Source organism: Neopsephotus bourkii, unplaced genomic scaffold (genome assembly GCF_033783945.1).
Source record: "Neopsephotus bourkii isolate Nb327-2 ecotype Australia unplaced genomic scaffold, CSIRO-AGI_Nbou_v1 NB_695, whole genome shotgun sequence".
Classification (NCBI taxonomy): Eukaryota; Metazoa; Chordata; class Aves; order Psittaciformes; family Psittacidae; genus Neopsephotus; species Neopsephotus bourkii.
The window spans coordinates 62,356-80,333 of NW_026901194.1; the positions used below are offsets into that span (position 1 = coordinate 62,356).

The following is a 17,978-nucleotide window of genomic DNA, read 5'->3' on the forward strand; positions in this document are numbered from 1 at the left end:
TAACATTATTAAAACTGTTACAACAGATTATCCACTAACATAAACCAATGTAACTGCATTCAAATTAACTATTTCATGCCAATTTACAGCAGCTTGAGAGTCTTTAGCATGGTACTGTACTTCAGCTGAACTATGGGAATGCATAAAGCTCTTTGGACACTTACAAATAACCTTTTAAAACCTTGCTCTTAGCAAGTAGCTAGCCTTGGCATATCTGTTTCAAGAACTGAATTTCCAAGGTCTTTAAATGGGATTAATGTTTCAGGCACAATGCTGATCTGCCAGAGCAAGTTAGTCCCATACTTTGTGTATCAATCAAAAATGCAGACACTGTGTCTGTAGAGAAATGTGCTACATAAATGTTATTTATTATTATGCCCATTTTGTTTCCTTTTATGTGAAAATGAACCATTCTTTCTTCAAAGTCCTTCTGCTTATACTTTGCATAACAAGATGGGGAAATATGTATGCACTTTATTATTTTTAAAGCTCTCTTTAGTGGTTTTCATTGAATAAGCATTTGGCTTCCGTACGTTAAGCTGTATTGAATCCAAGGTAATAGCCTCTTCCTCTAGTTATGATTGTCTTCTGATGCTTCTTCATGTTTTCTTTTGTTGCGGATCCCACAGGGCCATCTCCACATAGCCCAGGTTCCCCAAGGCGAGCAAGTCCAAATCACGCAGGACAGTGAGGTGAGCCAAAAGTTTGAGTACCTGTGGATAAGATGTTGGCCAGAACATAGGGCCCCAATTCTAAAACTGAACCTATGAGATCCGTTACAATACTCTACAGAGAACAGCAGGAGTAGAAGTGAGAGCATGAGGTGGAGCCAGGATGAAATGAGTTTTATGGCAGTATATGCAATATGCTCTTTCTGTCTCTGGGGGAGTTGTGGGTTTCTTTTTGTTTGTTTGCGTTGGGTTTTTTCTTGACCAACCAAGACAGCTCTGTGTGTGTGTGACTTGAATGACTGTTGTATATGGCTGATAGTCTTTGGAAATTTAGTACTTACAGAGTATTATAAGAAACCAGTTTAGGTATTTGCACTGCCTTTGAGAAATGAAATTATTTTAATTAGGTTTATGAGCTCAATGTGTTCAGAATACTTGGTGTCTTTAACTGTGGGAACTGTTGAACAGGACTTGGAGAAACCTTCAGACTCTGTCTAGTAAAGATACATTGCAGAATGAAGTAAACTGATTGAGTAATCTGACACTGAGGTATTTGCGCTTCATATTGTTTTCCATAATCATAGTGTAGTAGAATGGAAATGGATAAATCCAGTACTGAACCCTCTAGTTTTGACTCCCCGGCAAAATAGCTGTTAAAGCCAGATGAATTTACCTGGGTGGGAGTGCTGTTGGTTATTTCTTGGAATCATACGATAGTTAGGTTTGGAAAGGACCTTAAGATCATCTAGTTCCAGCCCCCCTGCTATGGGGAAGGATGCCTCACACTAGGGCATTTAAAAACATATAGAGACTCCTAACTGCTAAGACTGCTGATTTCTTGTGCACTTTGTTTACATGAAGAAGCAGTAACTATATAAGTTTAAACATAAATGCAGCCTACAGTTTTAATCTACTGTTTTCCTGTATTTTACTCAATGTGAAGCACATCTGTTTGTGGGTAGGCTTAATCCATTTCTGAAGTACCTTAAATCACATCTCATAAAACCACTTTTGTTGAAGAGGGGTATTGTTAACAAAGGGAGCTATTGTAGAATAAATATTATTGTAAATATTATATAAATATTATAGTTAAAGGCAGTCTTCTTTGAAGAGCTTCTCAGACAGAGGGGCAGATAAGGAAGGATCAAAATGTTCTGGGTCTAAAGGGATGTATAATGTGCTACAACAAAACTGAAGCAGATTTTGGGTAATGAGACACTGAAAAAATTATGATTCAGCAGATACTAATTGTAATTGATCCTGAGGTGCCCGTTGGCTTCCTCTGGAGTTCCTGTGTGTAAGACTTTTAAGGACTACATCTGTCCATGACAGATGAAAACATCTGGTTTTAAATTTATTACAATGTACACAGCTTCAAATAAGAGAAGTGCTGCCAGTAAGAGAAAATGCAGAAAATATGCAAATCAAAGAGCTGGTGGGGTTTTTTTCCTCAAAGAAACGTGCTGTTTCACTGCATGTCTCTGTGTTTAGGAAACTGTGTTTATAATCCAAGTATACTTCTGAAAAGACGTATCTGCACATAAGAATAAAAGCTTCATTTTGAAAGATACTGCTGTCCTTTTTACTTTGTAGCTACAGTTTCCTTTAAATACTTTACAATATTGATTTTATTTCGTAATAGATGTAACTTATGTGGCAGAACTATGATGGTCTTGGTATCAAATTTTGATGAAATAAAAAAATCTGGTAGCTCAGGCAGCAACTTCGTAACAACCAATAGTAGATCGTACTCCACACACATAAAAGTGTTAATACTGCTAATTCTAGTTTAGTAGTTTAAATTTGCAGTTTTATATAAATAAGGAAAACCCCAAAGCTTACCTCAAAAGCCATGCAAACAAACTCTGCATAAAAATATTGTACATCATACAGTAACTTTCAGAAAGCAAAACATGCTGGTGCTGAAAAGCTTCCTTGCTTTTTAGTCTGTTTATCCTCTGTGGTTAAAGTGCTGACCATCGAATTGTAGCTGCATTGCCAAGATAACCCTCAGCAGAATTTCCTAAATTAATAGATTTCCTTAATATTGAAGTTGTTTAATAATGAGATGAGAAACAGGCCTGTTTCAGGACAGACCAACTTGTAAAATTTGTAAGTAATTTTAATTGTAACTGCTCTTATTTTACAGGGAAACCTGCAGATACATCAAGTTCATGTGGGTCAAGATGGGCAGGTAGGAACATAACTGAGTTTTAAGCATAATTTTACTTTGGTCTTTAAAATTAATGTTGCAGTTGGAATGATCTCACATTATTTGTGGCTGATTTAAAGAGCAAAGTCTGTTCTGGTCTTTCTGTTTTAATAAACAACTTGCAGAATGATAACATGTAAGCTAAGTACTTTGTCCATGAATTCAAAGTATTTGCTCAAGCTTATTTCATTACTCCTGTAAGATGCTTTTATATCTTTTATAAGATGAAGTTTATACCTTCTTGTCTTTGGTCCTTTCACTCTCAAATCTACTAACTGGATTGTTTAGATTGTGTACAGTATGTTCTTTTCTCTGTTACCAACTGTCACTATGGCCAGATGTGGGCTGCAGTCCATGCTAACCAAAGAACATTTATTGCCAAGGTTTAAGTAGATATTTTTTCATTATATGGCTGTCTTGGGAGAAACAGATCTTTTCATATCTGCTTTAGTTGTTTTTGATAAGATGGCTTTATTAGGTGCTTATGCATACATGAGGTAAAAAAAAGAAGCTTTTACTTTGAGTGATGAGTCAGTAAGTGATTAAATTAGCAGAATTTCCATGTTAGGTGTCAGCAAAATTCCTAACATTTGATCTCAGTCACACTTTAGTAAATGCTGAGTTGTATTAAAATATCCACGGCACAAAAATATTCCTGTAAGAAGCTTTCTAGCCAGGCCACTTGAATAAATGTGTTTTGAATTTTTTTTTGTTCCTGTTGAATATTAATAAGTTGTGAGACATATGGCTAGGATGTGAATATTGCCCTGAAGTGAAGCGGCTCACATCATAAAGGTTCTTGAACTCAAAGGCTTTCAGAAGCTACCAGTACTCTGAACTTTTGACCACATACAGTATTCATGTAGGGAAGCAATATGATTTGTATTAAAAAAATAAACCCCCCAACATTTTAAGTATTCTTTACTGAGACGTTAATCAGGAATACTTTTACAGAAGTGACACTAGGAGAGGTCATTTCATTTGGAGACATGTCAGAACCTTTGTTTGAGTACTTGTTGTTCTTTTTTCCTGCTTTGTGAAATACTGCTGGCCAAATACCTTCTTTAAAGACTAATATTGGGTGATGGTGTGCCACTCTGACATGCAGATTAATTACTTTAAAAAAAATATTATAGCCTAGTACCATAATTTTTCCCCTTGGAATACCTCTTCCGAACAAGGATCCACAAATATAATCTTTCTTAAGCTTCATTGCTTGGTTGTATTTAAGACGTTTTGAGTTCATGCTGGTTGTAAGTGAAATGTTTGGACGACTATGTTTTCCCAAGCCCTCTGTTTTAGGCAGGAGAGTCAAATTCTTTCATACAACAGTGGTATTCTGCTAAGTCTCATGCTAAAGTAGGCATGAAGTAAGAAACTACCCAGGGAGGCTGTGAATGCTCCATCCCTGGCGGTGTTCAAGGCCAGGTTGGACAATGCCTTGGGTGGCATGATTTAATGTGAGGTGTCCCTGCCCATGGCAGGGGGGTTGGTCCTTTCCAGCCCTAACTATTCTATGATTCTAACTGTAAACTCTAGAGAGGTAAAAAACTTCCACACTCTAAATATCTGTAAGGGGAGTATTGCTGTTTGTCTGATCAGCTGTATTAGTACATGTAGGGTAAGGTTACTCTGGAAGAAAGGTTTTCTACAAGTACATGTTTGTAAATGTGTATATGCACATTTCGCTGCATCTATATAGAACATGGTATGTGTTGAGGTGTGTGAGAGTACAAGATAGGGAAGAAAAGCATGTTTTAGTCTTTCTGTTGTTGTTGAAATCAGCATCACTTTATCTATAAAAAGTCATTGGTACTATGACACAGTACATATTTGTATACATACTGTGTATATGTACTATTTGTATGTCATACTTGACATCTTGCTTCTACCCAAGTGGTTGTGGCTGCGTGCGTGTATGTAGGAAATCACTTCAGCATCCAGTCTTCTGTTTTTTAGCTGACTGTACTCTGGGCCCTGCTTTTAAACGTCCCAGGAAAGCAAGCAGTGAAGTGCTGGAGTAGTTTTTCTTCACACCCTCAGCTATGTTTTGGTTCAGAAAAGTAACTGCTGCCTCTTGAGCATCAGCAGGCATTGTCACACATTCAGCTGGAACCTCTGCAAATCCCCAGGAGCCCTCAAGCTCCTCCAGAAGTATTTGCTGCTCAACTGTTTTCCAGTGGAGCAAAAAAATAGGAGGAAGAAAATATTTAGGGGATTTTTATCTCCATTCTGCATTAATTTTGAACCCTTCATCAGCAGTTTTAAGCCACGTGGGCCTGTTTTGCACTGAAGTGGATGAGTAGCACTCACATGATTCCTTACAACAGCTCCGTGTGTCTGTTAACACGAGGGGTAGAGGGAAGCCTCGTGCCTCAACTGTTTCCTGCTCATCAGCTGATCTGTGCTAAGCGCCCATTTTTTGAGCTATTAGCTCATAAAAGTTGCAAGGAAAAGTGAGTTAAACCATGTTTGTGGTTTAAGAATGGAAGTTGAAACTAATACATTTTCTTTGGCACTTATAGTGGGATAAGAGCACAAAACCTTGTCATATGATACGGTTCAGTGGTAATGGAAGTCATAACAATCCAGTAGCTTGTGATCATCTGTACATGACCTGTGAGCAGGGAGACTTCTATAGTTTTCCCACCTGTCCATTAGTTTTCAGGAGAGTGGCTTTTTCTTCCATGTTTTGAACTCGTAATACATGCTGCCAAGGGACACTACAGAATATTGATAAGTGAATAATGTGGCACTTCTGTTACTAAATGTTTTTAGCTGACTACTAATGGTAATAGATTTTGGCTTGGCTACCAAATAGTCCCTTTGAAAATTCATCATTTGCTACTGTTCTCCATCTGTTACTGTACACTTCACAGATGTTGGGTAATCTCTTGATTCAGGTGAAGCTTAGTACTGCCACCTGATGCAGGCGTTCAATCTGAATCACAAGTAAAAGGTTTTCAAAAGCTGGGGATGCAAGGCATATGTTAGCTTCATATGAACTAAAGCATAAAATGGCATAAATTTACTGTGAAACTTTATCAGTAGAATTTCCAAGGTGAATAAATGTTTTAAGCTTTTAACAGTTGTAATAAATACCAGCTTTTCTGCAGAATGCTGCCTGTTGTTGAACTTCTTTTTCCTGTTTTTGAATTGCCTATCCAGGTAGTTGCACTGAATTTAGATTTTGTTTTCTGGCATCATTTTTCGTGGAACTAATGAAATAATGCCAAAAAGAATGCTGTCTACCTACACATGTGTTCTATTAGCTGAAAGTTTCATATTTCGGTGCATGTTTAATAAAAATGCCGAAGTGCAAAAATAATTAGAATTCATGTTAACTAACACTTGAAGCCTCAGACCAGCAGGGACTTTTTCAACTTTACATTTTATACTTATGATTATTGGAAGATTTCTAATTTGTGTGTCTTTCCTCTTATTACTTTTCTCCCTAACTCCATCCTTTTCACCCTTTGAGCGTGAATGTTCCTTATCCCAGAAGTCATTCCATGTGTGTCCTGCACAAGCTGACATAGTACCACAGTGTTCGTATAGGTGGGGTTTAATGAGGTGGAACAGTTTCAGTAGTTTGACAGTCCTTGATATTGTGCATTTTGGACATTCTGGTTTGTATGTCCTCACAAGCCAGTGTTTCTCCAATTTAGAAATTAATTAAAATGACACCAGACAGATGGTCTTCAACTAATAGCCTTAGTTCTTAAATTAAAAAGTTAATGCAGTTTAACATCTAAAATATGATTGTATGCATTCTTGGAGAGCTGGCAATTTGTTCTGCTTCATGAATGAAAAATTAATAAGAGTAGGAGCATTTAGTTCACTTAGTATCTGTAGGTAAGTAGAAGAAGCAGGAGAACCCAGAACAAAGAGTATGTATGATAGATTTAGCAGCAAAAAACTAGTGAAAATTGCTTTTGTAGTAATCAGTCTTCTTACTGTGTGCATAAAAACAAATTCTGTGTGCAAATAAACATGCAGAGTTGCTCTTCTACGTAAGGAACTTGGCATCTTATGTAGTTGAAGTCATAGTCTCTTGCAGATTAAGTTTATAATCAGTTGTGTGGTGAGACCCATCCATAGCTGTAGAATTGCGTATACGTAGAGAGAGGGGATCACATTAATAAAACATTTTCCTGGTGCTTAATGAGATATTTGTATGGAGCAGTGATTGCATTGCCTTTTTCTGAACCGTTACTCTGACCTTGCTGCTATGAGCTTTATGGCAGCTCTGGGGTCTGAAAGAGTTCAGATGCAGGGCTGTTAGGGTAGATCACCAAGTGAGCTTTACAAAAGCATCCTTGTAATGTGTAATGATTGCATGAGAGTAAATGAATCCATGATAGGAAAATATATTCTTGGAAAACTGCTGTAGTGATGGTGAAAATAGAGCAGACATGAGAGCTGCCTAGTAGCAGCTAGCTGCCGTTGGGCCTGAAGAGTTAGAATATAGACGTGTGTGAGAAATAGATCAGTGAGACATTGTCTTTAATGTCCTCCGGAGGAGTATGAATCTGATGTCTCATTCAGATCTGTTTTCAATACACATAGTACAGCCTGTAATGCAGCACAGGAGGAGATGTGACCTCATCACCTATGTTTGAAACATCTGTCCACTTTCTGTGCTCTACTGAGTATGAAGCAAAGGGAAAGCTGTTAAATCTTGGAGGAATGGAAAAGGGTGACAAATAGTTCCAAATGTTAAGGGGGGAAAAAAACCTATTCTAGTAATTTCATGTAATATTCAGTGAATCTTATTTGTGACTGAATCAAACTGAAATGAAAATACATTGGCTTGTGGAGGAAATTATTAACAAACACATGGGATGGTCTTAAACCAACTCTGTTAACATCAGGTTTTTGTATCTGTTTACCCCCCAGTCATTAGTGAGATATTCACACCTTGCTTTTCAGTGGGGGCACCTCATGTTTTAAAGGCCCAGTTTAATCCATGACAGGAGCATGATTTTCAGTTACACAAACAAAATGTGTTGGCATATGAACTCAGCTTTGCTCACTTATGCATTTTGCAGATGTCATTTTGTTGGGAAAGAAACTGCTTTATGTATTTTCTGACTATTCATTTAAATTGCCTTTCCTAAGCCTTTGGAATAAACACTGCAGTTTCTGTCAATATTAGCCACCTCAATAATAATGCATTATCCAAAACAGAGGAAAGAACCATCTTCCACCGGTCTTAATTTTCTTATAATGCCGCTAATTAAAAAGTTATAGAATTAAAAATACAAAAATTCTTTATTCGAGTTCATCAGTCAAGAATTAATTCAGTGTAGGAGTTTTTATCCTGTCCCTGATTTCTAAGCAGTAGAGGGCAGTAGTAGTAAGATGATTGTCAGCAACTTTCTCTGCAAAAGGTTGAAGAAGTGAGAGGAAATTTGAAGTGCGATAAATGTGTTGCTCCTCCGACATCACCCTTGTAAACTGTCGTACCTTGGGGACAGAAACACATTCACAGCGTGAGTCTTTGTGCATGCATTGCTGACACGGGGGCTGTGTGCATGCGCGTGTGCTTGTGTGCAAAAAGGAAGACAGCTGTAACTTCTGCGCCAGCCGCTTGTAGTCAGTTGAAAAGGGTTTTTCATATCTGCTTTGAATAACATGCACGGAGAAATAGCCAGGATTGTTAGAAGAAAAACAACAAAATTAAAAGCCCAGCAGAGTTCAACTGGAACTTAAAAACTGCTTGAACGGATTTGACAAAAAATAAAGGATTATTTCTAACTTGTAGTTCTTTACTAATAGGTTGTACTGAAGTCTCACAGGTCTGCTCTATTTTTAGGAGCAAAAATTAAGAGAATAGTTTTAAAACAAAATGTGCTTTATGCAAATTTCACGTAGAAGCACAATATGTTTATGGATAAAGATTGCTAAAAATACCTAAATGTGAGCATTTCATCATTTCTTTTTTCTTGAGGATATTCCTTTCTGCACTTTTTAATTGGCATTCCACAGGTGTTCTCCACTTTGACTGTTCCTCAAAGTAAATCATCAAAAACACACACCATATTTTTAGTTCTGAAAACTTAGTTTGCAAGGCAAAGTATTTTAGCAAATTAAAATTGAGAAATTGAATTTTAAAGCAGACAAGCTTGCTGGGACATACAAATGTGTGTGGATTAAAAAAAGCTTGGGGAAAGAAACCTTACTACTTAGGTGATCATGAAAATGTCTTTGACATACAAAATATCTCTAGGAAAATGACTGTTCTAAGAAAAGCAGTAGCATTTGTGTTATTAAGGATGAGTAATTAAAAAAGGATCTGTGATAAGCTATATTAGGTGTAGCTGAACTGCAGAATTTAAATGCATTTGTAGAAGGTTTGCACCTACTGTGTGGCTGTAGAGCAGGACAAGACATGGTCCAGTAGATAACTGATGTCCAGTGGTCCTGGTTGTCATCACTCTGTGTGAGAGTCCTGACACAAATCTGTGCTAATCAATTACTCCAGGCGGTTGTATTTGATGATAGAACAACAGGATTCTTCTACTTGACTACGAGGAGACGTATACTCAGGGAAAAGACAATCCCTCAGCAGCAGTTAACGAAACATCACAAAGTAGGAACAAAATGACAGAAGGGGAACCGCTACTTAAGAGGGGTTGGTAGGAAAAGACGTTCTTTGCAGTTACAGAATGCAGAACTAATTTGGATATTTTATTGAATATGCCATATGGTTTTTAATACATAACTTACACACTTTTGGGGACATGCTGAGTGGTTTTGGAGCTCACTGAAAGTCAGCAGGCCTTGCTCTGTAAACAGGTTAACAGTTCTGAGAAACGCCTATGTTGCAAATCTAGGGATTTAGTGTTGTTCGTTAAGGCTTCAATTCTGATGCAGTTATGGTGACAGGACCATTTTTTCCACGTCTGCACTACTGAGATGGGGGATCCTTTTTGGAGAGCCTGAAAGTGAATGCATGTTAAATAATAATGAGAATGTGGAGTGGTTCTTTGTGTCTAAATTTACTTCTGTCCCTGTTAATTGTGTAAAATTTCAGAAACCGGTAATTGGGTGTCTGAGTTCCCTAATCAGCACAAAAAACTATGCCAGATAATGAAAGCGTTTGTAACTGGAAAATAGCTTCAATCTTTATTCTTAAGGTTTTAAATTTCAAAATGTGTAAAATACTTTGTTTTCCTTAAAAAATGGAAAACCTGAATATTTTACTAGCACGATGTTGTAATTTTCTGTTACTTAACAAATGATGAATAGTGGTTTGAAAAAATACATATTTTTTCTTTTTTTCTTTTTAGATTTATGGTAGAGAGAAAAGGCAGGAGTCTTTTAATATTTTTTCTTTTAATTTTGGCAAGAGTTTTGTTGCGTTAACCTGACCATGTCTAGTAGTTTTAATAACTTTTTTTTATTGCTTAAAGGTATAATTATCTTCCTAAACTAAGATTTGTTTAAAGGGGGTAGAAAGGATGACCCTGGCAAACCTTGAGCAGTGTACAACAAAGGATACCTAATTGCTGATACTTTTCCCAGTCTTCTGCTTCACCTTGCTGAGATTTGTTTTTGTTTCCATTCTGCTGTCTCCCTCTTGCTCATTTATGGTGCATGCTGCTGTAAAGGCAGTAGAACACTCTGTTGGAGCAGAGAGTCTGTATCAGATCCCTGCAGATGTTAGTGGGTCATAAGTTTCACTTACAAAGTGTCTGCATTCAGTTTTCTTTCCTAACTGTTCTGTGCTAGAAGATGCTGTTTTATTTTCTGGAGAAACCCAGTGATGTCCATGGCTGATACATCACCAAGCACAGTATCCTGAACTGAGTCATGAGGAAAAACTTTTTTTCCAGCAGCATGGCTTGTTCTGATATATATTGTTATACCGGACTGCCATCAGTATTTCTACATTTTCCACCCCAAGACATGTTTATTACTACATTTTCTACTCCAAGATGTAGCAGAACTACATCGGCACTCACTTGAAGTAGTTTAGTCCTCCTGAAATTGCACTTTACTTCATCATGATGGATAAATATTACCCTATTTCCAGAGTGCTTAGCAGGGACTTCTAAAGCCTCTGCCTCTTTTCCATATGTTATTTAAATGTACGTGAAGCAGTGGAAGAACAGACAAGACAAAACGAGCCCTTGCTCTAATATAAGCAGAAAATGTACCACTCTTGTTTTTAGGGGGTTTTATTTGTTTGCGTAAGTAGTAGTGCCACCATTTCCCAACCTTTTCAATACTTAACTAAAATTAGCTAAGTAAATGTCATGCTGCTAAGATAGAAATAATATCTTAGGTAAATTTATGTACTTTGTTATCTCCAGCTATTGAAAACGATCTTTCATTGCTGGTTGCTGCTCCTGAATGCTGGGTTAACTTGGTTTCTTTTAATCAGCCTCGAGGTGGGACTGACTAAAAGAATCTGCAGAAGTAACAAGTATTTTTGCATTTTATTTTCCCAACTTTAAAGCAGCCTTTATATCATGGTGAAATAAGCAGCATCTTTGTTTAAGTTTGGGATGGCACAGCCAGTAGCAGTTACACATCTGTGCCCTTAGCGCACAATTGAGCTTATGCATGGTGAAGTTTTCATCTAAATGAAATAGAGGGTGGAAAAAGTACTTCATGGTGCTTTTCAGATAAACGTATCCAAATAGTTTTCACGTGGTGGGAAAGGAAGGAAACAAGTAAGAAACAAACAGGCTTAACTGGGTTTATCAGCAGTGGAAGAAATGAATTGCTGCTTTGGTGATAAAGCAAATATTAAGTCATTTTAGCATAGTTCAGTCTTGGAGTGTAGGTATTTGTATGTTGTAGTCTCTCAAAGGTCATCAGTTGTTGTTAATCTTCAGTTTAAAATATGGACTTTGGAGATCATGGACTGCCCCCTGCTCTCCACTGAGGTTCACCAACACTCATCGGGTGCATAGGTCTGGTAAGAGACCTATAAAGCCATTTTTACCAGTTGATAAAAAGACAAGCATCTTCAGTGTATAGCACTGCTTCAAAAATGCTGAAATTTCTTTTGAACTCCTCATTAGTAGCTTTGTGGTTGGTATTGGCATCTGCTCTGCTTTTTTATGTGAAGTCCTTGATCTTGTCTTCAGGCAGCTGTAATTGTGATGCCTTTAATTTTATTGTGTTAATACTTTATCACTTCCAGGATCTTAGTATAACACCTAAGAGATAACATGTAAGAAAACTTGCAGTTGCCTTTCAAGTCAACTTCTTTTAAGTTTTTCCCCATCTACTAATTATCATTAATTACCACCACCAACAGCCACACAGTGTTTTGTCTTTTTCGGTCTTTTCAGATTTGGGACCCAGCCTACCTTTATATGCTGAAAATTTAAACAGAATAAAAAAATCTCTGCTGAAGGCGAAGTAGACAAAGTCTCCGGTAGCAAAATCTCATAATTATGGCATTTTTTTTGTCACTTCAGCTTTTGGCATAGTGTGACAATAAGGAAATAGCGTCCCATTTATAACAGAGGATTCATATTTGACCCTACCTTCATGCTTCATTTCAGTGACGCAGGTAAAGATTTGTTTTGGGAGCAAACAGTAAATTCCAGCAGATATTTGGCTGTAGGCACATAATATAATGTCTGTGTTTTAAACATAGAGTTTTTCCCTTGCGCTTCTCAAGATTTAGACATTATGTCACACAACTATTTTGGTCTTCTGCTCAGAAGCCCTAGGTCTCAACACGGTGTCTCTGTTACTGGCCTGTGGAGCCTTGCACTGTTACCTTGCTCACATCACGAACTGGATTGGTTTTCTTTGGCTTGCTAATAAAAGTAGTAAAATGTACAGAGGTATGTGAAAATCAGCCATTATTATAATAATGATATCTCTTAGGATTCCTTTTATTTTTTTCAGATCAGTTGTTTCCATTTGTAAAAATATTCTGGCTGGTGGAAAGAATTAACAAATTAATAGAAGTGATTTGTTACTTACTTACAGACAGTACCTTTGATACTGTCCCTGAGTGACAAGAGTCCACAGAGTGATCTGTGGTGGCTGTAAAGCAAGAATGCTTAATGAACGTTTTGGAAAAGGATAATATTTTCTGACATCCTTTCTTATTTTTCTCCGAAGAGGGTGGGTTGTTCCATTAAAATTCCATTCAAGCAGACAGGAGCATTTATAATGCTCCAAAGAATATGTTCTCTATTTTGGAGTATATTATGTTCTTTATTCACCCAAATCTTGTTTTAATATTGCTGTAAACTTAATAAGAAGAGATGAGATACGAAGTGATAATCTTTTAAATATAAGGAAAAACAATTTTCTCCACCTTCATAGAAGGCATAGGTCTAAGCTGTCTCTTATTACAGATTTTGGTAATAAAAATCTCTGCTTGTAGAATAGCAGCCATCACAAAGCTATCTTGCTGTGCTAATCTGGAGAAATCATTTCTTTTTTGTTTTGTTTATTTTTTTTAGTGCTCTTCAGTTATGATTTTTCTCATCATGTGATATGAGCCCTGTCTTTATGCTGCAGATTTGCCCTTATCCCATCACTGTTCCACTTCATATGCTCTAACAGTTTCTGTGCTCAGTGATTATAAATATTAGGGATGCCTCTAACATCGTGTGTGTTCAGAAATCACTGTCCCACATCCCAGATTTCAACCCAAGAAGGATTTGGGGAATGGTTGGTACAGTTGGGCTGTCAGTGCCAGTGATGGGTTGATACTGGATTCATTATAATGCAGATATCCTTGGCTGGATACCAGCTACTTGCTGCTGGCAGACCCTGATGATTGCTTAGCTCTTCAACAGAGAGATCCTGTTTCATCCTGTTGAAAAACAAAATAAAGTGTGTGCACGTGTGCCTGTTGTCAGGTTACTAAATGGGAAGTAGTGAGTTCAGGCCATTAACATAATTAATCTTTCCACTCTGTTAAGCACAACAGTAAATCTTGAGGACTTAAACCTGTTTCCAGATGTCTGTATTATCTGCTGAGGTTAAAAATCAGTGGGATTTTTGTGGTGTTTCACAAACGGTGATCATCACTTTGGAAATCTTTTGTGACCAACTTAAGTATGTGGAGATAGGAAACAACTCCCCTTTTTTGTCTCTTCTCCATTAAAGTAATTGCTTTTTTGCCACATTTGGTCACAAAAGCCATGCCTTTTAAAAATTAAACCACAGGGCTTGAGTGCAAAGGTAGAATGAGCTTATCTTTGTAGGAGAAAAAACTGACAGAGAGTTCTCAGAGCTTTAACAAGATAATGTTAAACACAGTGAGATTTGACCAGTTGATTTTTATGTCTGTTATTCACGTATTTAATCCTTTGCATAGTTCAGATATATTGCCAGTTGACTTTTCCAGAATCCTTAAAATATTTGAGAATAGCTAAGTGAATAAGAAATAGAAGAAGGACAATCAAATGCCTGATACTGATGTATACGCTGACCAGAACAAACCTTGGAAGATACCATATACTTCAGTGTATTTTTTAATAGTTAATCTGTGTTTCTATTTCAAGTGCATGCACTGAAAAAAGCCACAAGATAACCACTTTATTGCTTATTTCAGATGTTGAAATCCCACATCAACAGCACAGTTTTCATTTCTGATCTCAGATGCTGTTTTAATTAGCTGAGACATACTTGCTTTATTTGAAGTACATCTATGTATTACCGTGAGTAACACTTGGAAGCTGTGTTTGGAAAATCATCCACTGTGGCTTGCCTTAGCCATTTCTTTAGTGTTCTGTGAACCAAATTCTTCTTTGTGGAATAAATACTTTAAAGTGTAAGCTTGCTTCCTTTTATATGATCCAGTCTGCTGGGATTAATGGTTGTATACTGGCTCTATCAATTATTCAGTTTGAGCTATCAGTTCCTTACTGATCTGGAAGCAAAAAAGCAGTACTGCTTTACACACAGATACTAATTTTCTTTGATAGAGACTCTGGGCTTGAGCTATGAATGAATCTGTTTTATAAGTTGCTAGGTTTTTTTTTTGGTTGGGTTTGTTTTTGTTTTTGTTTTGTTTTGTTTTCTGTTGTCACAGCTATTTTTATTCCTGAAACATGTAATTCCATGCTTCTGGAATGTTGCTAAATATTTGTTTTAAAACAGCAGAAGTGTTGTAGAGTTCACCAGGAGGAAGCGATAGAATTAAGTTATTTATCTTGTTAGTGGGATTTTTCTGGTTAACTGTTTTGGTTTGGTGGCTTATGATCACCCTGAATATGGGGTACTTCAGTGTCACAGTAATCACAGAGAAGTAACTACCATCAGCAAATCAGCCCATCTTACACTTAGCTTGTGTATGGTTTCCAAGTCTTGCTCCATTTTAATTCTGAGTTGGTACTAACAGTGTGGAGCTAGCCGCTTCATGGGTTTCAGTGGTAAAGGCATGGAGGGTTGCAGAAGTTGCTGTAATGCATCAAGTCCTGTCAGTGGTGGCAGTACATAAGCAGACATAGCAGGTAGTAATGAAAAAATACTGAACAGTTACTTCTAAATTCCAGAACTGTGTTGTGAGATTTTGGTGGTTTTAATTTTTCTTTCAGCAGAGAGCAGGTATTACAGCATTTTGCATAAATAACAGTGGGAAGATGGTAGTGTGCAATTCATGGTAGGACACTGTTTATGCTGTAAGTGTGGAGAAAGGAGATGTCCATGTAGAGAGTAGAAAGCTGTAAGAAAGACCAAACCAAAACCAGTGCTCTGAGAAATGAATGACATTGTTCCAGCAGTGCCACAGTGACTTCTCTTGTTGACTTTGGTGGGATCATGTTTTCCTGCAAGGTAAGACTTTGTCAAGTGGTAAAATGAATTGTAAGCATACAGAAAAGAGAATGTGTTCCAGTGCTGCATACAGAGCTATGCCTAAAGGCGGTAGTTGAAGATAAAATGTTGACATATGATATTCCCTGTGTATGACAGCTTGTGCTAATGAGCTTCATTTTGGTGTGAGCCCAGAGTGTAAGTAATTCTAAAGTAATGACTGCTCCTGAAGTAATGACTGCTCTGATACATATGCAATACCAGGGAATGGGACACTGATCCTCGAAGGCGTGTGGTAAATTACTGAATGAATTTACTTTTTGGTGTTTATTTTTCATTGTCACTGGTGATATGTTAGAGAGACACCATCCAAAACCTGAAGAAAGGAGTGATCAGTGAATCATCTGTTCTGAATTAAACATAATGTGACTTAGACTTGCGCAATGGGAGTGGAGTTGTCAAAAACATTTGTCATTGGCCTAACTCTTTTCCAGGCTATACTAGCAGTTTTACCACTATTTGGAGTCCATTTAGTCCAACACTAAACTCTTGACAACAACGATCGTTTGTGTTTCCTGACTGTATTTCATGGGCATTCATGTCAGTATATGGTTAAAAGCCCCAGACACAGGGAATAGATGCTACTTCTTCCATGGGGACTTTCCAAATTAAGATGAAAATCTGGGTTTGTGATTGTTGCCTGGAATAGATAAATAGCAGTTGAGAAAATCCAGGGTTCTGAATGATCGACCTAGAAATGGGTAGAGGAAACTGTTCAGTGAGCTTTTTCTTCTGTTGTTTTAGAAAATACCATTATATAAGAACATTTACTAGGTATACTTGTAAGTGTCTTAATCAGAAATGCTCCTTTCCTTTGTGAAAAGTGAATTTGGATCACTTGCTTTGAAGAACAGAAATCTTGGCATACGGGGACTTTCTGGAGTTACTTTATTGAAGATCCACAGATGGTTTAGTTTTCCATGCGTTGAATAGTGTCTTTTTCATTATTATTGGGGACTGCTGCCAAACTCAATTTTTTATTTTTTTCAGCAATCTGTCACCTCTAGAAGGGTAGAATTTTATCTGACTGATGACCGTATAGATTGAGACTTGGTTAATGAAAAGTGAATGGCACCCTTACAAAGCAAGCACATCTGAAATCAGAAGTGGGCCCTCTTTTTCTGCAGACGTATCTTTCTCTTCTTAGTAGTATCACAACACGTTTACTCCCTGCAACACTACTAGAAGCCACAGTTAAATACCGCCGGATTTTAACTGTCCTCATTGTACAGTAATTCCGTATCACTTGATTTTCTGCAAAGCTCTAATGAAAACTTGCAGCAAAGCTCAGAGTCAGAGGAATGAAAGAATTCCTAGAATGTTGCAAAAGAGCTGACCGAGTGGACGCTATTCCTGCCCTTGATCTCACTGCCAGCAGCAGGAGTGTGTTAATGTTGGTCTCTTGTTTCCTGGAGCATTTCTCAATGCGCAATCACGCTACAGTGAACCATTAACGAAGTTGCTGCTTCGTTAGCTCTGGTCAAGGCTGATGATTCCTGTGTGGTGTGGGAAGCCAATGTCTTCTGCTGTGAAGTACCAGCATTCCGTGCTTTTAGCAGGGTTTTGATCTCATTCCTATTCCATTGTGTTTACAACTGAGCCAGGTTGTTTCATAAGTATTTATTTTGTTTTACAGGTTGTTTGTTTGGGGGTTTTTTAACCCGTTTGAAACATCAAGTGTAGAATCATAGAATCAATTAGATTGGAAAAGACTTTTAAGATTAGGCCAATTTCTAAGTAGAAAAGCTTTTCCTTTCAGCCTCTAAAAATCTGTATAAAATGAAAGATTTTAACAGTGGAATCATGCTTCTCAGACTTTCTCAATACTGAGATTTTACCTTCATCATTGTTTCTTTCTTTAACTGGTATTTCCAGACAAATCTGTAGTAGTTTGTTCCTCTTCAGAATTTCCTGTAACAAAAAACTCACATCAGTTTAAATGCGGACTAATGCATAACTGTACAAAAGGGAAGTAAGAGTTCATAAAGAAAATCAATGCTATTTCAGTTACCCCCTCTTTAAATCTGTTATGCTTAGACCAGGGGAACACAACTAACAAGGTGATTTCCCCCAGCTCCGATCCTTAATAGCACGTGTCATCCAGCAGCCCTTATTGCAAGCATTTGCAAACCCTAATGATCAAGAAGAAAACTTTAAAAGTCACAGACTTCAGCCACTGTGGTTAATTGGTTTGTTTTCATTAGTCAGACCTTGATGTCAGTACAAGAACTGACATTTATTTTTATTTTTTAAATTCATACAGATGCCATATTAATTCCAAATGTTGA

The 17,978-nt window shown here is 37.3% G+C and overlaps 1 protein-coding gene across 2 annotated transcripts in view; it reads left to right on the plus strand.

The window, feature by feature from the left end:
* The window catches only part of LOC133212424 (protein BANP-like), a 110,830-nt gene that overhangs the window by 42,128 nt on the left and 50,724 nt on the right, over window positions 1-17,978 (plus strand). For both annotated transcript variants that reach the window (XM_061353814.1, XM_061353815.1), the window contains exons 6-7: window positions 630-692; window positions 2,821-2,865. In XM_061353814.1, the coding sequence (XP_061209798.1) occupies window positions 630-692; window positions 2,821-2,865 (108 nt within the window). The remainder of the gene's footprint in view (window positions 1-629; window positions 693-2,820; window positions 2,866-17,978) is intronic.